The sequence below is a fragment of the Mustela nivalis genome (assembly GCF_964662115.1).
Source record: "Mustela nivalis genome assembly, chromosome: 14".
In the NCBI taxonomy this organism is placed as follows: Eukaryota; Metazoa; Chordata; class Mammalia; order Carnivora; family Mustelidae; genus Mustela; species Mustela nivalis.
In genome coordinates this window covers 11,775,804-11,802,851 of record NC_139033.1, presented here as the reverse complement: position 1 = coordinate 11,802,851, position 27,048 = coordinate 11,775,804, and the positions used below count along the sequence as shown (strand labels likewise).

General features: G+C 41.4%; 1 protein-coding gene across 1 annotated transcript; it reads right to left on the bottom strand.

Annotated features, from left to right (window-relative positions):
- Positions 1 to 375: 375 nt before the first annotated feature.
- PPP1CC (protein phosphatase 1 catalytic subunit gamma) lies at positions 376 to 20,660 on the bottom strand. The gene is made up of 8 exons (XM_082698543.1): positions 20,327 to 20,660; positions 9,579 to 9,710; positions 8,387 to 8,617; positions 4,580 to 4,684; positions 3,057 to 3,280; positions 2,715 to 2,849; positions 1,668 to 1,728; positions 376 to 768 (listed from the first exon to the last, which is right to left on the bottom strand). Exons 1-8 carry the CDS (start codon positions 20,379 to 20,381, stop codon positions 698 to 700), a joined length of 1,014 nt encoding a protein of 337 aa, XP_082554669.1. The 5' UTR covers positions 20,382 to 20,660; the 3' UTR covers positions 376 to 697.
- Between the last annotated feature and the right edge of the window lie 6,388 nt (positions 20,661 to 27,048).

The window sequence follows — 27,048 nt, the reverse complement described above, 5'->3', positions numbered from 1 at the left end:
CCTCAAGAAATTAATATCCACTTGACACACTCGTGACACATGAAATATGACACAACGCTGTGTTCCATATGAATCAGGGAACCGAGAAGAAAGCAAAGACCTATGCATGCGAACACTGGTGTTTTGAGTCTGGGAAAGAAAGCCATTGTTCAACCGAGCCAGGACCACAGAAAACTATGGATGCAGGTGACCTCGCAGTGCACCAAGTCCCACACCTCCCCAGCAGCAGGGGCGGAAGAGAGCGCCGTCTCATCACCGGGCTTCAGAAACGCAGTTACGTCGGGTCACAACTCCACAAACATGAGCATCCCTGTTACAATCCATCTTTGGAAAACAGACTATTTTGAAGGAAAACAAATCCAAATTGAAACTGTGTGGTTTCCAGAGCAATTTATTCATTAAAATCTATTCAATATGCCATCAACAGTTCTCCTGTGTGTATTGTGCTGATAAATAGACACTGAGAGGATTTAACAAGTTCGTCGTTTAATAAGTCTGAATTCATTTTCACCACATGGTATTGTACACGGTCATCTGTTGAAACAGATTTCTTTTTAACAGATCTTAGTTTAAAAAAGTCATAGATACTGTGAGTTCTGTATAAACTGGTGGATATTTAGTTAGTTCCTTTGTTTTGACTTATAAGCCTCAACTTCACCGCAGAATAAAGAATGTAGGCCAAAGAAAGCATAATCGGTCACTCGTATAGAACAGTATTGTTTCTATAATTTGAAGCTTTCTGAATGGACGGGTTCAGGCCTGATGTAACTGTAAAAAGATTACTTAATGAATAGACTATATGGAAATTGTACAAAATGTTATTAACTTTAATCATTAATAGCTTAAACAGCACTATATTACTAACTGCTATTCAAAACCAAAAACCTGTTCTTGAGTCCCCAAGAAGGTGGCAGGCGTACACGACCACGCCGCCGTGTACTTAGGGGTGTGTCAATACATATTTCAACAGAAACTTTGGCTTTAGGAAAGAGTCACAAACATTTAAAATAATGGCTTTAATTGTCATTTTCAGTATACGGTAGGGGAAAGTGTGCTTTAATTAAATATACATCATACCAGTGATGCTGGCAGGGTTGAGTTAATCCTAATGTTGATAGCTATAAAAACTAGTTTGTACATGACAAGACAATGAGAAAAAAGCAATCCCTTTGAAACAAAATTAAAAAAAAAATATGTTCACAGTGGTCTGTATCAACAGTATGCATTTTATGACAATAACATGTACAGATTGAGCACCCTAGGGCTCTCTTAATATCCTAAAGAAAACGAGCATTTACATTATTCATGGGCTGAACTGAATTTTAAAAAGATCAATTGTACACTTACCCCTTAGACAGGATAAACTGTTCTGGGGTGTACAGCTTTAACACCATCATTAAAGTTGTTTGCAAAAGGAATACAGAGTTAAAAAAAAAAACAAACATTTCTTCTTGGGAATGGAGAGTCTTTCATTTGCTGTTATAACTCAGCAAATGCCATTCATTAACTCAAAAAATGGAAGGGGGGGCCCCACAAACACACTATTTGAGCAAGCTGACCAATACACATTACAGTTTTAAAAATGAAGGTTATATACTCTATGTTACAAGTCCCAACTAGGCAATGTCAAAATGACATCTATTTCTTTGCTTGCTTTGTGATCATACCCCTTGGAGGTGTTACAGGTCTCGTGGCATTCGGCTTCTTTTTCTCTGCAGGCTTTAAAATCTGCAAAGATTCAAAGGAAAATCCATTTTAGGAAATATTCTTAACCCCAAATCTTAAGATTTCTTAAATCTCACTCAAATCTTTTGCTCAGAAAGTTTGACCATTTAAAGCTGACCCAACAACTCTGAAAGGCCCACTACCATATTAACATAAACATGTTAATAGTTAATATGTAAACATTTTGATAATAAATGCTATGACGAACAAATGAAATACAGGGATGAAGTATTTTGCCTCTGGATAAAATGACAATTTTCTGAAGTCAGATCCTGTAGCATCTCCAGGCCATTCCCTCCAGCATGGGGGTGGAAAGCTCCCTACACCCTCACCCTCCTCCCTCAATCCCACAGGGGGCCCTCTCATAATCTCGGGGAGCTGCAAATTCTCCCCAATAGTTGGTGAAACATTTAACTGATGACTGCCACTTGACCTCAGTGGCTTTATTTATGATTATGACTGGGCTAGCTTAAAACTGTGTAAGTTTAATTGTAGTGAGAGAGTGAGAAGAAGACCCAGACAGGCTTTAAGTATAAATGATACTTCTATGCCAAGTGAAGGCCAAATGATGTCCTGGTGAATCAATCTTAGGGAAATTAGGGAAAAGTGGTGGGAGAAGGAACAATCACACAGCACATCTGGCTCACGGCAGTTCGTTCTATTCTCACATATAAGTGGGGATTTAATTTTAGCTGAACATTACACTGACATAAGTTTTAGATTTATAGTAAAGGAACTGTAAGCATGAGGAGCCAACTGTTTTTTTTACCCCATTTAAATAATGTAAGAACAGTTAAATTCAACATGGCAGGAAAAGCTGACAATTTTTTCCCCCTTAAAAGGGGTTCCCTGATTGCTGAATTAGGACAAACACTTACACGGGAGGATAAAAACATAAATGAACAGTAGGCAGAAAACAGCCATTTTTTAAAAAAAGAAGTAAAATTCAGACATAATAGCAGGAAAACAATGTTGAAAACATCCTCTACCTGAAAAGAACACATTAGAGTTTCGTCCACACTCATCATGGCACCTGCATTGTCAAACTCTCCACAATAATTGGGTGCAGAAAACAGAGTGACCAACTGCCTCTTTGCAAAAAATTCATATCCATCTTCAACCACCTTGGAGAGAAAATGTTTTTAGTGTAAGTAGGTATAAACTGCAGGTGACTAAAACCACTTTTCAGTTTCCCATTGAGCCTGATCTCCTACAGGTCATCTGCAGAGACATTTTGTAGAATAAGCAATACCTACCCACTAAAATCAATAAGGAGAATCTGTGCTCACACACATGCTCTTAAGTGTACATGTAAAATTCAAAATCAATACCTGGTGGGCTCTACATATAAGATCCAAATCATGCTTATGGAGAAATTTTGCAACCACTTCTGCACCAAATGTGAAGGACACTCCTCTGTCATTTTCACCCCAGCCTAAGACATCTTTATCGGGGTCAGACCACAAAAGATCACAAAGAAGACCTTGATCTGGTACATCGGTTGGTCGCATAATTCGCCGAATCTGCTCCATAGATTGAAGATCTGGTGATAAACCTATCACATGAAAAAAAATTGGAAGAAAATAGAACTTCACTTTAACAGTTCCATCTGCTTAGAGAGACTAAATGACGCTAACATGGAAGGCTTAAATTAAATCTATGGCTATGATTTTTTTTTTTTAATGGCTATGTTTTTTTATTTAGTTTTGGTTAAAAACAACAACAACAAAAAAACAAAACACCAAAAACCCCAACTGAAAAAGCACTGAATTTATTATATGCACCAATCTGCCAGGCATAGTATGTCTAAAAGGTATTTGGAATCCGTTACCTCAACATACAAAGCCCTATAAAATTAATTAGACAACTACTCCTCAACTTCTTTGATGATAATAATGAACAATGTACATTCTAGATTTTATTATTGACCATTTGTAACGACTGAGTGTAGAGGGTGCAGATGCTCAGGTGTGATGCAGCTTTCCAGGAAACCTGTGCTGTCCAAGGACCATCAAATCTATCAGACCAGCTGAGATGTAGTTGACTATCATCTGAGTTTAAAATCACATGCCCAGGAGCATCTCACTGGCTCAGTGGGTAGAGTATGTAACTCCCGATCTCGGGGTTGTGAGTTCAAGCCCCATGTTGGGGGTAGAGTTTACTTTAAAAAACAAAACAAAACAAAACAAAAATAAAAAACAAAAACAAAAAAAACACAAACCACACCAAAAACAGAAACAAGAAACTAAAGTAAATAAATAAATAAATAAATAAATAAATAAATAAAATAGTTTGCCCAGCTCTACCAAATCCATCTGAAGTATAGGAGGGCAGGGATAATGGCTTTATTAAAATACCTTGTATTGGCTCTTCCACAGTTGTCTAACTTCTGACCATGGGTGAAAAGAAATCCTTTTCGTAATTACTATTTTAATTATGTTATAAAAAGCACAATCACGGAGAAAAATAAAATTGCTTTTAAAATCCAAGTCAGAAAATTTCTAAAAGGAGAGGATCAAAAACAGACCAAGGAAAGTCTACTCACATTTTCAGTATTCTGGAGGATTTATGATACAGCATATTAATCACTCTTCATTGTATACTTAAAAAACACTTTCTGCTCTATTTTCAAGTCAAACTGTTACAGAGCCTAGAATTCCCTGTAACAAATCAATTCCTTACTTTAGATTTCTATCCAAATGATCCTGGATGTGCCGAAGTGGACCCATGGTAAACACATCAATAAAGGAGAGTCACCTGACAGAGAAGTCATCCCAATGACAACTCAAATGTCAAAGTGTACCCCCTTCAGAAGGGAACAAAATCTATCTGCAACTAAAATTAGCCCACATACCTCCATGACAGCAGAATATCTTCTCATCCACGATGGCTGCTATCGGTAAACAGTTAAAGCAGTCTGTGAAAGTTTTCCATAGTTTAATGTTATATCTTCTTTTACCTATGAAAATTTTAGGATGGTTAAAATAAGAGACTGGTGTTCTACAGGTTCACTGTCTCAGGACAATTTCTCCCAAAGTAAGGTGCTAATTACTTTTTAAGTAAACAAGAGCTATGATTTATTAAAAATTCCCTGGAGGATAGGTTTAGCAGAACTAGATATACTTTAAAATCCCACAGAAGATTGAAATCAGAATCCCAGTTGTAATGATTAAGGATTATCATTAACCCTCAATAATAATTTGGCAGCTCTGACTGTTTGGAATCTAGCCGGTTTTGTCCCAATTCCAATCTCAACCCAGAGGCAATTATGAACAGCTTACACATGTGCCATTACCATCTTCTTTCTGAGGAAGCTTCTGAGAGTTAACACCCATCCCATCTACCACGATCATTAAGAGCTTACTGGTACCAGGTAACTCCTAGCCCTACAGACTCGAGTTAGCAGGTATAAACAAATAGAGGGGAATACAGACTCCTTACTGTAGGTGCTCCAGGATAACTATTACTAACACTCCAGAAAGGCTCAGAACGTTCCCCCAGAAACAACGTTATAGGGTGGTTATATTCCCCCCACCAGCACCTGTATGCCATGTATTCTGGAGTCACAGTGTGATTTGGACATAAGCACGACTTTAGGGCACTGTTCCTGCAAGCAAATTATGTTCTGAGTTAAAAAGCTACTTATAAATTCTGGAAGCACAAATGTCTGAATTGGGTTGAGAATGGCCCAGTTGTGAGGAGCCTTGTCTCCTGTACCTCCATACCAGAAAACCCAAAGATCAAAGCACAATCTTCATTCCTAAAGCCAAGTCTGTCCTTCATCTCCTCTCCTTTCTTATTCTAGGGACACCTACAGGTTTAAAGCTGAACATTTTTTGGAAAGTTAGAGTGGCCCAAGCAGCAGGTCCCCAAACTACACCTTCCACTCCACTGTAAAGTCAGTTAGGTATGGAATTCAGCACAGGCTTTGGAAAGTAATACAAATTCAACAAATACTTGACTTCTCCCTTTGCACAGGACTATCGTCTTTCCTCTTAATACTTTGTTGTTCTACGACTGGGTATAACTCTCACCATGGTTCACCCTGTTTCATATTTCTTTGGAGGACACTAATTCCCTATCCCTGATCTTCCTTCACTGGAGGGTTCTGAAAGCCCGAGGCTGAAAGGGAACCTTTTACTTAAAAAGTAAAATAACAGAAGAACAAGGCTGGGCTGGTCCTAACCTCCATTCATAAAAGTGATTTGGTTCTGTCTCCTATTTTCTACCGAAGTCTATCTCTGAATGACTGTCCAATGGCTCACTTGGATTTTTCCTTTGTCCACGGGCTGCATTTGCCAGTGCCGACGAAGCCTCTTCCTTCTTGAAGTCTGCTTTGCTCCCCGTTTCTTTATTCATGCAACACACTCCAGCTTGTCTTGCAGACTCCCTTGCTATCTCTGCTGGCTCCTTCAACAGAAATTAGGATTCCTCCTTCTGTTGCCTCTGAGAATCTTAAGTCCTAGGACCCTTTCTGTCCTCTGTATTTCCTCCCTAAGGCCACTCCAGACCAGTAGGAACATCTGGCTCCAGAAAGGTTTAGCCTGGATAACTGCCAGGTCTCTTCGAGCTTCCAAATCCAGGGATTCTGAGCCAGAACCCCTAAGGCAGTTTCCTATTACTACAGATCAGACAGCTCTGGTATCAGAAAAGGATAACATACATTCGCATTTTATCTAACAACGTTTTATACCAGCTTTTCCAGGACTGCTCTCCTTACAAAAAAATTGGGGTGGGGGTCAGAGGGAGAAACAGTAGCACATAAGAGGGCTTGTTGTACTTGTGAAATAAGCCTATCACTCAAAGCAGTGGTTTTAAACTATTCCATGAAAGTCTGCATTTTAATAAAGCTTTTCACTGTAACTTGAAAACTTTAATAAAATTATCATCAGTTTTTTTAAAAGTCTGCAAACCATCAATCAAAAGCCACCTACGTCAAGGATACTTTTCTGCTCACAAGTAGACTGGATGGCAAGTTATACCTGCCTGATGGGGGGTGAGGGGAGCTTGAGCACAAGGTTAATCGGTAAGTCTTGAGGACCAAACAAGAATCGACCAATGCTGACCATTTAAAATAATTTTTAAAGTCTTCGGCATTAAATAGAAACTGAAAACAATGTCGCTAATATCCTCACATTTGGATATACGTCACAACAAAGAGATTATCTGGAATTGAACTTCATCAATGAAAACATCAAAGTACTTGCTGAACAGCATACAAAAGGAAACTTTCCTTAACCTGTTCTAAAAAGTATTAGTTGTAACAAAAACACAAGTGATAAAACTTGCTGCCTCTCATCTCACTATCTTAGGAATAAGCTCGACTAGTATTTCTTTCATTGTCAAAATTGAATCTTTCTTGGGGCGTCTGGCTGGCTCAGTTGGTAGAACATCTGACTCTTGATCTTGGGGTGGTGAGTTCAATCCCCACGTTGTGTGTAGGGATTACTTAAAAACAACAACAACCTTTCTGGCCACAGACTCAGTTGCCCTAGTCAGTTCAGAACCCCGAATATTTTTCTTTGGTGATCCCTCCCCACCTCATCTTACCAGCTAGGTCTCAGGGCCTCAGACTAGGCAAACATACAATTATGGGAGAGGGTGAGAGTAGGAGAGCAAAGTCTAGAAACATCATCTTTCTAGCAGTGCACTTCTAACAAATGAGCTAGCTGCACACATCTGTGTGGAACTGAGATGGAGAAACACCACACTATCAGTTATGACTACAGTTTAGGGAAGGAACACAGTGACAATTCTTTACTGGCCTTGTTATCATCACTGGCAAATGTAGTGATTCAAATTCCTTAACGACCTCTCTCCTCCCTGTCTGAAGCCTCTCCCGGCAGAAATTAATAAGCACAAAAGGAGGATAAGGACCCAATCCCCCCTTAAACATTTTATACTTACTGAACAACACTACAACAACAAAAATTCCACCAAACCTGGCAATTTTTAAGGCTTTAAGAATCTTGTTTTTTGTTAATTAACAACTCAAAGTATACCTTCAACTAAACAATCCAAAATGGGGTCACAGCATGTATAAAATATTACACAAATAATTTTTTTGTTTTTAATTTCGCTTTCTTCTTTCAGCACATTTTAGGATAACTGCTGTTTGTCCTGGGTGCGCATGTGCCACAAGGGGGGGAAAATCACACACAAAAAAGCAATTATTTGTATATTTCAAGATACCATTTACATGAAGAAGGAAAGCAGATTAGTGCCTGCCTGGGGCTGTGGTGATAGTTATACAACTCCATAAATTTATTAAAAATCACTGAACTGTATACTTAGATTTACGGAAAGAAATTATATCTCAATAAAGTTGTTAAAAATAAAACCATTTGGAAAGGTCCTCAGAGGTGTACTAAGAATTAAGTTCAACAATGATCTTAAAGAAGCCAGCACTGCGACCACTACTTCTTAATCTAATCTAATAGTCACATCACAAAAGAATCTAGGACATTATTATACTACAGTGGCAGTGGTTTTTTTTTTTTTACCTTAAGAAAAAAACTAAGGTAAAAGCAAGTTAATGAAACAGAAAACGAGAGATTATAACACTTCATCTAAATGCTCACAAATCATAACAGAAGTATATGCAGTTTATGATCAAGTATCTCAGTTTAAGTAAGTCTTATTAGATGTAGAAAGTACTTACATTCATCATAAAATCCATAAATTCTATTGATGCTGGCACATTCATGGTTTCCTCTGAGAAGAAAAAAATTCTCGGGATATTTGATTTTGTAAGCCAGTAAGAGGCAGATAGTCTCCAATGACTGCTTCCCCCTGTCCACATAGTCCCCAAGAAACAGGTAGTTGCTTTCTGGTGGGAAACCACCATACTCGAAAAGTCGAAGCAAATCATAGTACTGCCCATGGATATCACCTAGAAGCAAATATTTAGTTATACAGTGCCCTCATACTTACTGTTCAATCCACTAACAAAGTTTTGGAGAGACATCCTTTAAACATGCATTGCATAATGGGACTGACCCCTAATAATCAGAGTTAAATTTGATGGCTAACATTAAATTCCAATCTTGTATCATGTTAGTTCAATTGAGCTTAATAACAATTTTAAGCATATACTTATGTCTAGAATCTCACACAAAGTCAACTAATTAAGAATTAATTTTGTGGAAAGGATTATTAATGCCCAGGCAGGCCTTCTTGCCAAGTAACATGGCATTCCTTTCAGGTCTGCTGACCACTATCAGATCTCCGGCAGCTCAGCCTGTGGGCTACTGTGTCAGCAAAACGGCTGCGTTGCTAGTGAGCCCCAGACCTGTGTGAACAAAGGTACACACACACACACCCCATTCATTCAGCTCTCAATTCCTGCTAGATAATGCCAAAGAACATTTTACTTTAAAAACATATATATAAGCTTTATCACTGTAGTAAAAAACGCTAGAATATTTAGAATTACTCAGATTATCTTCAGTTTTTATACAGATTATCTGCATCTATCCTGTAGAAACAGACTGCAAAATGGTATCCAGGAAAAGTCCGTTTTAAGCATAACCAGTCTCGCTTTAAGCTTAATTGTAATTCCTATGTATTCATATAGTAGAGACCTTTTCTTAGCTCTGTTTGATGTCATTTCTTTCCTTTCTGCTGCGATGCTTATATTCCTCTAGTGAAATAATTTTTAGAAAATCTGAAGCACATCTAAATAAACTAAGTCAATTAGAGGTATTAATTCTAAAAGTAAAGTTATTTAAGTAGTTACCGATTATCCATAAACAGCAAACGATTCTGCTGGCTAATACAAGGGCACCTGTATATTCTCGAGTCACTCAATCAATGGCATAATCAAAGGCAACTGTTCATGTGCCAAAACCTACCACATATTTTGAGTGGTGCTTCAAGTTCTAGTAGGATAGGCTGACTGAGAAAGATCTCTCGGGACTTTAAGCACAGTCCTCGAATTTCATTCTCCTGTAGCTGGACATTCTTACCAGGCTTGGACCCTCTCACTGTATGGGGAGAAAAACTCCAGTTAGTCAGATGAAGTCAAAATACAATTTAACATACAAATTAAAAATACCTGAGAAGGCACAAGGTTTAATGAGGAGGAGGCAAAAATATAGTTTAACCGGCTTCCTGGTTGACTTTATTTTAATAACCCTTCTAAAGAATATGGTTTTAGTTCCTAATTATAACTGTAAAATCTCAGGTTTTCATCAAATATTTAGTTGTATCTTCTATACTAAGTTTAAGACTTGTTAGAGTATCTTCAACAAGGAGCCACATTCCGTGTATGAACACTGTTAGAAAGGTATTCATTCGCTACTTACTGAAATCAGACTCGCTGTAGCACAGCCGACAGCCTCAGTTCTGTATCCAAGCCACAAAACTGGCCTTGTTCACCTACAACCTGTCCACCAGGCCATCTCTTTTTGCCTCCTGTCTTCTCCTCTCCAACCTTATAAATGATCTAGTATTCGTACAGATTTCAGAGACTGTCACATTACTGAGTTGGTTCTAAGGATTCTTGTTTTAAAATGTGAGATTAGGGGCGCCTGGGTGGCTCAGTGGGCTAAAGCCTCTGCCTTCGTCTCGGGTCATGTTCCCAGGGTCCTGGGATCAAGCCCAGCATGGGGCTCTCCGCTCAGCGGGGAGCCTCCTCTCTCTCTGCCTACTTGTGATCTCTGTCTAAATCAATCAATCAATCAATCACAATCTTTAAAAATGTGAGATTGGAGAGACACATGGGTGGCTCAATCGGTTAAGTGTCCAACTCTTGATTTCAGCTCAGGTTGTGATCTTGGGGTCGTGAGATCGAGCCCTGTGTTGGGCTCTGGGCTCAGTGAGGAGTCTGCTTGAGATCCCCTCTAAATAAATATTTTTAAACAAACAAACAAACAAATAAAGGTGAGACTGGAAAAGCTCAGAACTCTCCCTCCATCAGTGTTTTTCAAAGGATGATCCGTATTTCCTCAAGAGTTCTATGAAAAAATTTAAGTGTTGTTTGTATCTCACTGAAACACTTTAGGCTCATTGTACATATTTTGCTGCACAATCTCTGGGACTGCATCTGTGAATACGATTATGCCCTTACGGGGCAACGAATGTCAGAGATGCTGTAAAGAAGGCTTCCTAGTAATCTGAACTGATACAAAACAAAAAAAGAAAAGGGAGAAAGAAGTATTGGTACAGCACTGTGTGTTGCCCACATCTGAGCACCCTTGAGTTCTACTCACTATCAAAGTAAAGCACTCCAGCCCTGTAAGAGTTCATTTATCAGCAGGTAGGCAGGAAATAAAATTTTCTTTTTTGATTCCAGTTATAGCAGATTAGACAGTCCTTAAGTACAGATTAAAGAGCACTGAATTGCTAATTTTACCTTAACCTTACAGTTATGAAGTGGCCTGCTTGCTGGTAAGGTATGGTTAAATACAGGGACTGATTCTTCTCAACTTGCAGTCTTAATACTTGTTTTGTACAAAAGATTTATGAAAGCATTCTATGAATTAGAACTGAACCAAAATCACAGGACCAGACTAAATACAGACTGTTTGGTTATATCCTTCCACCATTAAACCCAATATAAAGTGATTTAGTTTTAGCAAAACCACAATATCCATCAGATTAAATTATTGTTGCGAATTTAAATTTTATCAGTTTTGGAGACTTTGTACTCATTCAGCCTGATAAGTGAATAAAAACAGTAAGTTTAACTGGTTTTATATCTAGCTTTGTTCTGTAAGAAATTAATGTTAGAGTGTCCAAAATTACAGGTAAAAAACCTGATGCCTGTTGAAAAATTTTTTCCATCAAAAATGGCTGAGAGGGGCGCCTGGGTGGCTCAGTGGGTTAAGCCTCTGCCTTCGGCTCAGGTCATGGTCTCAGGGTCCTGGGATCGGAGCCCCGCATCGGGCTCTCTGCTCAGCAGGGAGCCTGCTTCCCTTCCCCTCTCTCTGCCTGCCTCTCTGCCTAGTTGTGATCTCTGTCAAATGAATAAGTAAAAATCTTAAAAAAAAAAATGGCTGAGAAATACTGTCTGACAAATACTGTCCTAGGCAAAGCCATTCTTCAGTCTGAATAGCCACTGAATCGCTGAGTTCTCTTGGAGAACAAGTTCTGAACAGAAACCCAACACTGTGTAGAGAGGGTTTTGCTTTTTCAATGAAAGACAGTACATAAGAAAAGATGACAAGAGAGAAGGGCCAAACTCTTGAAGCACACAATGAAGAGAAAATGCTGAGAGCAGTGAACTACAGCCTTAAGTTTCTTTACTGGTTCTATAGCCTTGAACAAATTACTACTTTGGACCCCAAAATATGTAACTGAAGTACACCAATACCAGTCTCCTTCTGATCAAAATATTATGAAATGAGAAGTAATGAAGAGGAAAGTACAGTAATGATAATTTGAGGGAAGATATGAAACAGACACATCTATAATACTATAGCAATTGAGCAATGAAAAATGGTTTTTCCAGAACCACAATAATTTTCTCTCCTGACACACACAGTAGGGTACTCAAGAAACACTGCTGATGGAAAGACGGTGGGATTCCTGCTTCACTGGCCAGAAAACCCCAATCATTAGCAATTATACCACAAGTCAGCCAGAAGCTTGGGCAGACTGCCCAGCAGGAAACTTTTATTTTTGGCTAGGAAGGGACTCCTAGAAGGTTCTGGTTTTCAACCTCAATCTTTTTCAGCAGAGCCGCACACTTGTGAATGAATGGTCCACTTTAAGTCTTTCAAGAGTGTGTAATAATTATTCTACACCTGTATGGAATGCAGGCTGTACTGTTAATGTAAATGCTACCATTAAATCAATGCCACCATATTAAGTTAATGTTGCTAATATAAATTTTACTGCTTTTGGAGGGTTTCCCACTACCATCTTTAGACATAGTTTATGATAGCTTCCTTATTCTGTTTTCCTGTTTGTCCTCTGAGTGGAGTATACAGATTAAGTAAAAAGCAATACTGCTAACAATCTAAAAAATTTTTAAAAAAGATTTTATTTATTTGACAGACAGAGCTCACAAGTAGGCAGAGAGGCAGGCAGAGAGAGATGAAGGGAAGCAGGCTCCCTGCTGAGCAGAGAGTCTGATGCAGGGCTCAATCCCAGCACCCTGAGATCATGACCCAAGCTGAAGGCAGTGGCTTAACCCACTGAGCCACGCAGGCGCCTCTAGAAATTATTCTTAATGTGCAATAAGGATTAAATGCAGTTTTTCCAGAACAAATCAAGATTTTCTACCTGGAGAACAGTGCTCATTAAAAACAACATGGTCCCAAAGCATCTTAAATTCCCTACAATTAGCTCAATCAGTAAGATTATGAAAATAGAACTCTGCGAAAACTATCATCTACCAACTGGCAAATACCTGCTCACCCTTCAAGACTGCTTATACATTATTACCTTCCCCTGGAGAGCCTCTCCTATCCACCTCCTCTCCTCTCTTAAGCCTAGTTTATGCTTTCTGAAATGCTCTCACAACACTTGGCTACCACTCAACACACATCATACTTTGTACCATAAATGCCATCTTGTTTCCACCTATTCATCTGGACCCTCTGGTAGGCTGTAAACCCCAAGACCACACGACTGGCTCTGCAGTGTACATGCCCATCGCTAGACGTGGCAGGGGCTCAAACTGCTGTATGAACGAAATCTGGATAAATCTCTTGAGTACTGATGACATGTGGTATTAGAATTAAACATGAATTCCAGACTACATGCTTTTGATTAGCAAAAAACCCGTGTCTCTGCTTTAAAATTAAAAAAGCAACAGTGTCATTTTCCTATCAGCCTTTAACAGAACATTTTTCTAGTTGCAAAAATTTAGGATTACTAAATTAAAATTAAAATTAAATTAAATTAAATTAAAATTTAAATTTCATATTGAAGATGATCTAACAATTAAAAGATAAAGATTTCAAAATGGGTTTTAGCAGTTCAAATAAACACTAGATATTTCTTTAAAATAGCCGTACTGGTCACTAGTGCATAAATCTACTTCACTATTTTCAATGTCCAGCAAATAATCACTCACTAGTAGCTGCAGCTAACATTTACCAAGCACTTACCACGTGCTGGCCACCACACTCGCACACTTTACATTGCCCCTGAACCCTCACAAAAATCCTACGAAGTTATGCTCTGTCATTTCTGTTAGTCTGGGATGGGAGAGGTTCAGTGACTTGATCCAAGGTCACAGAGCTTATAACGACACCAGGCCCCTATGAACTCTAGGTCTGGTGGTGCTGCTACCATACTACTCCCCTCCCAATGAAGGATTTGTTCGTCTTGAACTTCCAAACCAAGGAGTTTTTACAGGACAAACTACCAAAACCCTAATATATGGTGGTCACTGCTTCCTAAGAAAATTATGAGACAGGATATAAAATCATTAAGCATCCTTACAACTGAGAAGTATTAGAACGAATTTAGGCAATCTGTTTGTTAAGACTATCAATACTTATTACTAACCACACTTCAAACACTCAAGAGAATAGTTGCAGAGTATCTACTATGTGCCAGACCCTCTGATGGATGCTGGGGATACCCTGGTAAACAGGATGGACAAGAACCTTGTCCTTTCTCTTGTGGAAGACAGAGAAAACAAGACTTGTAACTGCAGCTCATTAGAAAGGCTATGACTAGAAGTATCCCTTCATAAAGATTATAAAACTAAAAGTTCACCGTAAGGATATTATCTTCAGTATCATTAAAAAGACAAAGGTTTTTTAAAAATAAAAACCTCTCTAATTACAAACAGTGCAGCTCTACTTAATAAACATCAACCAATACTTACCTTGAGGTTTAAAGCCCTTACTGTGCTGTGTATGCAATGGGAGAAACATGCACAAAAACAAGACCCTTGGTAGGAAATTCAAGAGCTGTCATGTTACCTTCCTAAGGAGCTATGGGAGTTCAAATAGTAAACAGCAAATTATTTCAACAATCGCCAAAGGAATCCAAAATATTCCAACAAATAAGAATTTCATTTTCCAGATGGGAGTGTTTCTTACAAACCCAGATGCTAGGCATTACGTGGAAATCAGCAGGCATCGCAAACATGTGTGGGTTAGTGATCAATACATTAATATATCAATTTAAATCTTAAACTTATGACTTTTGAGTAAAAACCTTTATCTGGCTAGAAAGATTCAGAAAACTGCATTATGGCTGTTAACAGCAAGGATGGTCTATAAAAACCTATCTATCTATCTATCTGGAAAATCACTAAAATGAGTGTATGATAAAAACTTCCATGCAGGGGCACCTGGGTGGCTCAGTGGGTTAAGCCGCTGCCTTCGGCTCAGGTCATGATCTCGGGGTCCTGGGATCGAGTCCCGCATCGGGCTCTCTACTCAGCAGAGAGCCTGCTTCCTCCTCTCTCTCTCTCCCTCTGCCTGCCTCTCTGCCTACTTGTGATTTCTCTCTGTCAAATAAATAAATAAAATCTTAAAAACAACAACAACAACAACAACAACCAAACTTCCATGCAATTGTATCAAAACCAAACTGACAAAAACTTGAAAGAGTAAAAGAATGTAATCGGTGATTATTTGCAATGACAGCTTTTTCTCACAAGCAACACTAACTTTTCTAACAGCCTGGCTGCAAGCAAAGCAGAAATGAAAACCATGCAAGGGAATTTAAGACTACTTTGGGATTATCTAGGAGTAATAAAAAAGTTTTCTTCTTGCTCTTTAATTAAGAGTCCCTTAATTGTTGAAGTAAGTCTAATTAAAAGAAACAGTATACACAAAGAGAGCACCTAAGAATGGCATAACCAGCATAAAAATAAACTGCCGCAGATTTTGCTTTTTAAGATAATCTTTAATTAAAGTTGGTGGTAATCCTAAAACTACTGCACATCATATTCATTTCAGCGACAGAGTATCAGTAACCTCACACTACATGATAGATTTAGGAAAGAAAGACCTCAAACCAAGACAAAAACAGCAAATATGTGCAACATTAAAACTTCCCCACAAACAACTACACAAAATAGAAACCACAAACTAGAAACTGCATAGCAGTCACCAGCAGGAAGACTTGCTACTTTTAGACTACCTGAATTGTTTCTGCACCACATTCGCCCTGCATCTTGATTTTCTTAACTGCTACTGTTATACTTTGTGCATTTTTTTGGGGGGGGGGGCACATAATGCTACAACAGTACATACTTTGGACATTAAGAAGTGATACCAATTTTCTTAAGACAAATACTCCGGATATAGCTGGAAAACACTACTGCTCTCAAAGTATCTTGAGTATTCTACACCTAATGTGAAACCAGTTTATTGAAAGGTGTTTATCTTTTCAGCCTAACAACCCATTTTGATAAAATGCCACTAATTAGACTTGAAGTCTGACCCTGTATTTTATGAGTAATTTACATTTTCATAAGGCTTAATACCAGTGACACCCACTCTGGGTGCCAGCAAACCCTAGAGGAGTGGAGACATTGGAAGTTTAAGGTGCATAATCAAGACCTGTTAGGTAAATCATCTGTTCTTACATGCTTGGAAACAGGGGTCTGATCCTAAATTTTAATAATTCATCTCAGAATTCCATAAGCTCCAAAAATATGAAAATTTTCCTTATTCATCTTGAATAAGACTTCCAGTTTTAAAGCAATTCACATCAGAATATTGTCTCCTTCACACTTCCATCTTTAAAGTCTTCTAATTGCTGTGACTGTAAATGAAGTGGAACCGCCAAGCTGGTATAACCGTCATCAACCACTGCCCAGCTTCAGGATCAGTAATCCTCACTTCCCTCAAGTAAACTCACTTGCACAGGCACATAATCTGCAGAACAGGTCAAAGATTACAGGACCGCAATATCAAAGACATAAAACAATCTCACTGACCAACCTCTACCTTTGAAAACGGATTACTAATGCGCGGCCCAGCACAGCCTCCATTTCACGGGCGAGGGAGAAGGGAAGGCTGGCCTCTGCTCTGGTGGCTCACATTCCCTCGAGCACTTCGGGACAAACGCCATCCTGTTAGATTTCACTGATGCCTCCTGCTACTGACAAACACGGGGGCACTCTGGGTACAAGGAGAGTAATCCTTTCCACGCTGTGGTTGCAGATCATGTCTCCAAGAGATCCTTCCTCTCCCACCTTACGGGAGAGGATGAGGCCTACTACTGACATGCTGCAAGGGGAGGGAAGGACAGTGGGTCTCTCAAAACAGACTTCTTGTAAATTAGGGAATTAGAAACACAAGCTTTGATATTACTGTCTTTATCAACAAAACACCCCATAATTGTTTTCAAGAAAAGCCTCCAACTGCTAAATTATCAGACCAATTAAAAAATAGTAATTGCAGAGGTCTCATTAGAAGATTACTTTGTTTTCTTTGATCAAAATTTAAAGAACTTTTTTTTGTCCTTTGTATGATCCTCAAGACCAGGCTCTACTGCCTTCATAAACACGTCTCATATTACATCAAAAAGCTAAATACATGGGCCACTTAATTTTATAGTTTCAGAGTATCTGAACACTCCCTACTTTCAGATGAACTCTTACACATCAGAGGATTTAAGTACTAGATGTGTTCTGAGGGCCAAGGAAGAAGTCATATTTCAATCACTTAAATAGGACAATTACGCAGAGCCCGACAAGGTCTTAGTTTGACAATCATCATCTTCAGACCACAGATGCTTTTTTTGCAAATCTGGAGTGAAGTAAGTTATACCACCTGCTATGTAAGGAAAGTACTGGCCATCTCTGCTCCCCAAACTAGTCACTTACAAAGTAAAACTCTGCCCTCTCACTTTTCTCCAACATGGGGGCTATCAGACCAAATCAACAGCTGGCTTATTTTCTCTAAATCTACCAAGTTTTACTGTGCAGTTAGTTATTCAAATTATTGAATGTTAAACTAAGGAGTTTCAAGTTTTATCATTAGCAAGGTGGAGCCTAAAAAAGCTTCCAAAATAGGTTACCTAAGTGATGCCTCACTTACAGAAAAACTACTTAAAATTTAGACTAGACAACAACTGCAAAGCTGTAGTCCAAATCAACATGATGGTTTTCTTAAAGAAGACCTCACTTTGACTTGCCTTTTTAGTACTATTACCTAGCCATTTCTCAACTAAACTTCAGTCTTAAAAAGACAATTCTGAACATACAAAAAAGATCACAAAGCTCATATACCATATTCAGATATACTTACATCTTAATTAAAATTCTAAGGGAAAGGACACCTGGGTGGCTCAGTAAGTTAAGAGTCCACCTTCAGCTCCGGTCATGATCCCAGGGTCCTGGGATACAGCCCCACCCGCATCAGGCATCAGGCATCAGGCTCCCTGCTCCGTTGGAAGCCTGTTTCTCCCTCTTCCACTCTCCCTGCTTGTGTTCCCTCTCTCACCATTGGTCAAATAAATTAAAAAACAAAACAAAACAAAAACAACTTAGGAAAAAAGGTTTTGGGGACAGTACAAAAAAAAAAAATCAGAAAATTTATTATCAACATTTTCTAACATGGATGTGTGCGTGCGCACGCCTGTGTTTAATCTGTATTCTCAATGGATCATCTTCAACCGTTCCTCTGCCCAATTAACACTGGTAAGAAAAAAGCAAATCTGAAGTATACAGTATTGTGCAATTAGCCTATTCCAGAGACACTAAAATGCAATGCTTTATTAATTTCAATTAAAAAATGGTAAAATAAAAAAATCTGGTTTTTAGTGCAACATAACATGTAAAGAGGAACTATTAAGAAACAATCTCATTTTAGATGATCCAAGTTTATCACGGTACATTTCTTAGCATGATTGAAAAACCAAGACTAAATGAACAAATCTGTTATGTGAATAAAGTTATAAGCAACAAAGGTCTTAACAAGACTTAAATGGTTTTAAAGTCCTGATTCTAATCAACACGGATTCCAATTTTTTGTTTCCTCAGTGAAAGAAAGCCCAGCTAATTTGCCCATACATAACCCTGTATAGATATGTAAAAGTTAAAGGCTTAAAATGAAAATATTTAATGAAAAGATCCTTTCTTACTGCAAACTGTTTTAATCGGTTTCTGGCTGTGGCCTCACAGAAATCAACGAACTGTATTAACTATCATGAAAATATATGAAAAATATAGTTCTTAAAATAAATGCCAAGTCCTGAATGAGTGACAAGGTTTTCACCCACAAATAACGCCGACATCTCAAGAGCATTTCAGGGGACTTTATAGACATATTTCTTTTAAGAAAATATAAAAGTAAAAAAAAAAATTCAAGATGGATTAAGATATTTTCAGAATTTCATTTTTATGACTTAATTTAAAAGATCTACAAATTCTAGTACCAGAGCTGCCCCAAGTGTACTTGCTCTGGACTCCATCTCTCAAGCACTTCCAGTACAACATTTTAGGAGCACAGTATAAAGGCAAAAGCTGGTTAAAACTCAGCCAAATCTTCATTATCCAGTGCCCAAATCAAGAGATCCAAATTCTTCCAAAATCTCAGAAAACGAGATTTAGTACACAGGCTTGGAAATTCGGGTGGGGGACGCTCACTTCAACTACCTTGTTTAAAATCCAAACTTCAATTGTATCCGCCATCAATGTGAATCGACTGTCAGGCACTTCAGGAGTCTTAGGTCAGCCAAAATTAAAGCTTTCTTTTAACCTAAGCTTAACCTCCTTCCTTCAAACATAAGATGGGTGGCATGTAGCAAGTTCTAGCTCCCGGCTGGCTTTGAAACCTGTCACTAATGTGTGACCTTGGTCAAATGACTTAATCTCTGTCTTCGCTTCTTCTGAAAACCGGGAAAAAAATAATAGCACCCATCTCTCAAGATTGTTGGGACAATTTATGAAATGTGTGTAAACGGCTCTAAGAATGTTTGACCCACAGTGAGCGCTTTAGAAACGCTGAGTATTGCTATGAATGTAATCATGAGGTGAACGCAAAGCGCTTAATACGGAGCCTGGCACACTGGAAAGATAACCCGACTGTTATCATCGCTGGTTTCATGTTAGCGGCACGTTCAGAAAAGAGCGCGGAGTCCTCTTCAAGATAGGGTAACTTAAGAATTAAGTATTTGGGAAGGCAGAAGGAGATGGGTTCCCACACCCTCAGCAGATTGGAACGTTCGCCACCAAGTAACAAGAAATGGGCCATCCGACCCCAGCCCCACACAAAAAATAAGCATGATAGGAAAGAAGTCCCCAAAGCCGGTGGAATCCACAGCCCCATCAAATTGCTTTCCGAGAGGACGGGTACCAGAAAGTAAGGAACACGCCGTCCTGTAGGGCGGACTGGGGCCCCCAGCCCTCTCTCGTCCAAGGGCTGGTCCCGGTTCTGGGGCGCAAGGGGAGTACGGACCGGAAACGTGGGGGTGGGGAGCGGAGTTTTCAAATCTCCGGGAAGAAGGCTGCACCTTCGAGCAATGAATGAGCGGAGCCGGCAGGGTCCACGGGCTGGGCCAAGTGCGGGACCCCGGCCGGCCTCCCTCCGGCTGCAGCACCTGGCTCCACGAGCCAACTCGCGGGGCTCACTCCCGTCGGCGCTGCAAGCCCAACCGGCCTCCCAACTCCCCCCTCCCCCGCGAGCTCCCGGGACCGCCCGCCTCCCCCCCACAGCGCGTCAGCCGACCCCTTCACCTTCCAGCAGCCGTTGGATGATGCTGTCGATGTTGAGTTTATCTATATCCGCCATCGCCTTCCCACCGCCGGCCCTCCCGCAGCGGCGCCGCCGCCGGCTCGCGCCCGGGACTCACACCTCCTTTCCCACGCCTCGAGCACAGAGGCGGTGGTGGCGGCGGTGGCAGCAGCCGCGGCGGGTCCCCCCCAGCCGCCCCGCTCCCTGCTTCCTCCTTCTCTCCCCACTGGAACCACGAGAAGAACAAAATGGCCGCCGACTCCTTAGCCAGTCTCGGTCGGCGCACGGATGCGCGCGGGGGAGTGCAGCGGCCCGGCCGGGACTTCTTTATGGGCCAAAAGGCGCGCGGGAGGGGGCGGGACCAGAGCGAGGGGAGGGGGCGGGGCCAGAGCGCGGGAATGAGAGGAGACGGTTGAGCGTAACTGCGATCGCGCGCGGGATCCCTCCGCCAAACCGGCCGAGCAAATAGGCCCCCTGGCGGGAGCGGGAGCTGCAAAGTTGCACGCGGGAGTTAGAGATGAGGGGAAGATGCAGCTGTACGCTCGTGGGATTGCAGCCTCCGCCAGATACAGTTCATTAGGCCGGATGTTTGCAGGCTTGGCCGTGTGAAAGCCCACCGGAAGAATTCGGGGGTTCTGTAATTTAGCCTCTAATAGAAATATGCGGTAGAGGTGGCGACAGAGTATTGAAGAGAAGTAGGTTGATTTATTTTGGATTCAGATTTGCTGGGGTTTGGGGGAAGGGGAAGGTTTATTTGGTCACTAATTTAAAAAGTCGTCTTCCAGATAAGTCAAGAGGTTAGCAGTTACCCATTCTGCGCGGTGGGATTATGGGTATTTGTGTGTGTGTGTGTGTGTGTCCTCTGTAACTTTTACATTTGGGGAAATTTTTTTTTTAAAAGATTTTATTTATTTATTTGACAGAGAGGGATCACAAACAAGCAGAGAGGCAGGCAGAGAGAGAGGAGGAAGCAGGCTCCCTGCTGAGCAGAGAGCCTGATGCGGGGCTCGATCCGAGGTCCCTGGGATCATGACCTGAGCCAAAGCAGCGGCTTAACCCACTGAGCCACCCAGGCGCCCCTGGGGAAATTTCTTTTTAATCCTCTCAAAAATTTTTCATCATTCCTATCTTTGGATTATCTTTCTTGAACTCGGCAAATTATATAATCCTCGGAACAGTTACCCTGATTCCAGCCAAAACGAAGGTGAACAGAACAAGCGTGTGCAAGCAGATAAAGGGAAAATCTGCAGATTTCGCGCGTCGGAGATCGGGGCCAGAAGAGAGGAGCGAGTTTGCAGGGGCCGGCAGTGCGGGTAGTGCAGGCAATCCTGGCTTCTGCAGGCATCCTAGGAGACTTTGACCCATTCCCCTCGGCTTCCCGGTCTCCCCAAGTGCATCCCTCTCCAAGAAGCCCCCAGAATATTCCACCTCCGGGACTGGGGGTGGAGGGTTGCTGCACCTTCCCTTTAGCTGGGTTTGGAAATGCAGCCCACATTCAGGAAAACATCTCTCTTTCCTGACCTGTACATTTGTCTGTTTGCTCCTGCAGCGTTTTAGCAAAGCCCTTTCCCAACCCCCTAGAAATTAATTTTGTTTCTCAAGGCACACAGGATGCCTATCCCATCCCCAAATGCCATCAAGGTGATTGCGCCGCCCAGGCACCAGTCCTCCACAGGGGTGCCCTCCCTGGGTGGGCTCCTTGCACAGTGGACTGCACTTCCCTGCTACTGGCAGGAGGTGGGTTGGGGTGGAGCATTGAGGGTTAGGGCTCCCCCCCACACACCTTGGCTCAGCTTCTAACTGCACTTTCCCCTTTGAATTCATTCTCCCGTGCTGTAGCTCTGTCCACCAGAAGATACACAAGTGTCGTTTGTCACCCTAGGGCACAGGGCCCAGTTGGTGACATTCAGAGTTGATGCCCAGCACTTGTGAACAGCTGGCTGTTGAGGTCAGGGTGGCTCTCGCTGGTTTTCACGAGACTCTAGGCTCCTCCAGGGCAGGGTGCATCATCTCAGTGGCAATTAGAGCAGTAATATGAAAGACAGCGATTCATTCAGCAGACAAATATTTATGGAGCACCTACTCTGTGCCAGGCATTGTTCTAGGCTGGAAAGCAGGGGTGAGTAAGACAGACAAGGCCCTTCTCATGGAGAGTCATTTAGTAAGCCAGACAATAAACAAAGATGCAAATAAAAATATCAGCTGCTGATAAGTGCAGTGGAGAAAACAAACACTACACTCGTTTTCTTGGTATGTGCCAAAAATTATCTCATCAAATCCCTAAGACAATCTTAGGAATTATGTACTATTCCTGTCATCCCCATTTTACAGATGAAGAAAGTGAGACACAGAGAGGCTAGGTTGTCTTCTGAAGGTCACACAGCTAGTAAGTTGCAGAGCCAGGTTGGTACCTGGGACAGCTAGAAATCAAAGCCCTTGTTCATATGTAACAAACCACCACTGTGAATCCCCTATACCTAGCACAACCCTGACACATGAATGTGGAACCAGGTGGAATGATCTAAACAAGTCTCTAACACAAAAAGAGTGCCATGATTTTCCACATAGAAAATGGCTGGTCTGTTAATATCTGTTGACATCATCAGGCTGGAGGAAGAATTCAGACGACCAGGGCATAGGGAGGGTCTCTATCCACGTGCCATTCTTCTTTGAACAACCCCCCCTTGAGTCCGGTTTTGGTGGCATATGTCTACAGGAATTAGCTGGCTTAGAGCCTGAGAATGGCATGGACTCACAGAGTAGGCCTGAATGGCTCCCAGAAACCAGCAAACAGCTCTTGGAAGAAAGAATTGGTCCCCTTCTTCCCCCATGTGCCATTATCAATACTAATGGCCTCCCTAAGGACAACAGGCAAGTATTTGCCTCAAAGGCTACCTACCGTCTAATAGGTGGTATGTCCCCTCCCCTCTCTATGCCTCCCTTTGCCCATCTACATAATGAGGACTGGATTAAAATGTGCTTTTTGAAAGCTCTTCCTTGGATTCACAGAGCTTTCTTAGGGGGCTGCTGGACATGATGGGGAACTGATGGGTTTCTTGTCCCCCATCCCTTGTGTCAACCAGAGCAGCACTATGGTACACAGTAAGCACTTAATATTAACTATTACTACTGTGATCTGTTTTATATATTGAGCTTCCACATAAGAGGGGCCATGGCCAAATTATTTGGAAACTCTGTTGTATTTCTAGGGATACTTCAGCTTTGAGAAGGATTCAGGCACCATAAAAGAATTGAGCTAGGTGGACAGAGTAGAGACTGTGGTGAGCTGGAGGGACCACACCCATCCACCCAAGGAGCCAGCCACTTTCAGTTGGAATCCATTGAGGCCATGTGAGAAACAGGCTTAATGTGGTCAGATCCTCTGAGTTTTCAGGAGAACTTGGACATTCCACTTTTCAGTGAAAAGTTCCAATTTTTAAACTGCCTGGTCATGAATTCAAGTGCTGCTTCTTCTTCTTCTTCTTCTTCTTCTTCTTCTTCTTCTTCTTCTTTTTTTTAAGATTTTATTTATTTATTTAACAGAGGGAGATCACAAGTAAGCAGAGAGGCAGGCAGAGAGAGGGGGAAGCAGGCTCCCCACTGAGCAGAGAGCCTGATTTGGGGCTTAATCCCAGGACCCTGGAATCATGACCTGAGCCGAAGGCAGAGGCTTAACCCACTGAGCCACCCAGGCACCCCTCAAATGCTTCTAAAACACAATATAAGACTGAAAAAACATACCTGGGCTACATTTGGCCCTTAATCAAAAATTTGGAACTTTGTTCCAGAAAGTTGGGGGTGAACTCTTTTCCCTCCCTTATCTCAATTTAGTGAGCATCAGGATTTTGTTAAATGATACAAATAAATGATGATGAGGTTTGCTAGCAAATCTGGACCTGCCTGTGTATTCTTGTGGATTTGTACAAAGTGGAGAACCATAGGAAAAAATACGGGTGAAAGCCTTTGACAAGGTCCACAGCTTTGTTTCAATGTCCTGTGGTATTACCAGCAGACACTGGTATTCTTGTTGGCAAATGTTCATTGAGGCCTTACTCTGTGTTGGGCCCCATGTAAGAATCTGGGGACATAGCAGTAAGCAAACCAACATAGTCTCTGCCCTCATGAAATTCCCAGTCTATTAGAGGAGATAGGCAGGAACAGAGAAACCATTCAAAGAAGGTAATTTCAGAGTGATAAATTTTGTGAGAGAATTAGAAGGGGTCACATGACTACATGGGAGAAGGACTCTGAGGCTTTGACCTTTGAATCAATATCTGAAGGATAAGAAAGAGAGTCATGGGAAGAACTACATAGGGGAAGAGCCTTCTCAATGGAAGAAACAGCAAGTGCAAAGGCCCAGAGGCAGGGACAATTTTCCAGTGTTGGTAGACTGAAAAAAAGCCAAAGGATAGTGTAAGGGGCAAGTGTTGGGAGGGGAGGTTGAAGAATGGGCAAAGGCCAACCACTCAGGGCCTAGGAAGCCAAGGGAAGACATTCAGATTTTATTCTAAGACCAGTGGGGAATCACTGCAGGATTTTAGTCAGACGAGTAACATGATCTGATTTGTTTTTTAAAGTATTTTTGTTTTCTTTGTTTCTTTGTGGTTTTTTTTTTGACAGCACAAGTATGCAAAGTGGCAGGCAAGGGGAGAGGGAGAAGGAGGCTTCCTGCTGAGCAGGGAGTTGGATGAGGGTCTCATCCCAGGACCCTGGGATCATGACCTGAGCTGAAGGCAGTTGCCTAACCAACTAAGCCATCCAGGTGACCCCTGATTCATTTTTTTAAAATAAGCTTTTTATTTTTAAATAATTTGGGGTTTACTGAGAGTTGCAAAGATGGTATCCCACATACCTTTTACTCAGTTTCCCTTTAATGTTAACATCTAACCCAACCATGGCATCGCTCTTCATTTTTTAAGACATCTAAATCATAAACATTGGATCAGAAAATACTGCATAACAGGGGCACCTGGCCTGGCTCTGTTTGGTAGAGCCTGTAACCCGTGATCTTGGGGTTGTAATTCAAGCCTCACACTGGGTGTAGAGATTATTTAAAAATGAAAATTAAAAAAAAAAATTAGGTACATTGTTACCCAGAGAGCATTTTTTCCTAAATAAGATCTGATTTCGAGATTTGGGGGCACCTGGGTGGCTCAGTTGTTGAGATCTGACTCTTGATTTCAGTTCGGGTCATTGTCTTGGGGTTGTGAGATCAAGCCCTTCATCAGGCTCCTTGCTCAGTGGGGAGTCTGCTTGGGATTCTCTCTCCCCCTCTCCCTCTGTGCTTCCCCACTCCATGCTCCCTCTCTCATATAACTAAATACATCTTAAAAAAAAAAGAAAAAAGCAGGGCGCCTGAGTGGATCAGTGGGTTAAAACCTCTGCCTTCAGCTCGGGTCATGATCCCGGGGTCCTGGGATCGAGCCCCGCATCGGGCTTTCTGCTCAGGGGGGAGCCTGCTTCCCCCACCCTCTCTCTGCCTGCCTCTCTGCCTACTTGTGATCTCTCTCCCTGTCAAATAAATAAATAAAAATCTTAAAAAAAAAAAAAGAAAGAAAGAATAAGGAAAAGATCCTTTTAGTGTCTGTGGGGATAATGAGTGGCAGTTGGAGATTAGGGAGGGGACTGATGAAAAATGTGGCATGAGCCTCCATTTCCTCATCTGAAAAATGGGGACAACATCACACATCTCAGAAGGTTGTTGTGAGGAGACACCTTCAATGTACTTGGGGAGATAATAGGAACAAGGTGGCAATGGAGATGATGATAATAATAGCATTTATTGAGGGCTTACTGTGTGCCAGTCTCTGTCTTCAGGCCCCCCAGGGACAATTAAGGAGACCAGATTCTTTGGGATGTCCCCATAGGCCTCTGACAAGAAGGATTTACGTGGGTCTTTCAAAATCTCTTGAACCATCATTGGCCCTCATGGAGTGTATTTATTTATTTATTTATTTATAACTGATTTTCTCACCAAAGCACATACCCTCCCCAATGTTCATCACCCGGCCTCATGGAGTTTATGTTGATGTTGGGTGTGTGTCTCTCTTAGAGAAGGCCTCAAACGCACTTCCATCCAGACTTACTCAACAGAGAAATTATGATGATTATCACCTTGCTTAAAGTTCCTTAGCTTCACAAAATGACTCACTGTGCAAGCTCTCCTGGATAGTGGATTGCCCCATCCTTTGGAACTAAGTCTGTCAATGAAAGGCTCAGGCTAGAGCAGGGTCTCACAATCTGGGTGTTGTTGACACCTTGGGGTAGATCGTTGTCTGCTGCGGGGGAGCTGCCCTGTGTATTGTAGGATGTTTAGCAGCATCCCTGAGGTTTACTTGTTAGACGCCGGAAACACACCCCTCCCCAAGAGTGACATTTAGGAATATCTCCAGATACCACTGCACATCCCCTGCAAAGTCAAAATCACTCCCTCTCTCATCCCTCTGTCAGGGACCACTGCTTTCAAGCATTTGGGGCCTGTGACAAAGTGGCTTTGAAATTGTTTTGTTCTTCTGTCACCTTTAACCCTATGTGTTCAGTGCTTTGTCTGAGTAGCTTCTTTGACTATTAACAGCCATCATTTATTTTTAAAGACTTTATTTATTTATTTGACAGAGAGAGAGATCACAAGTAGGCAGAGAGGCAGGCAGAGAGGGAGGAGGAAGCAGACTCCCCGCCGAGCAGAGAGCCCGATGCAGGGCTCGATCCCAGGACCCTGAGATCA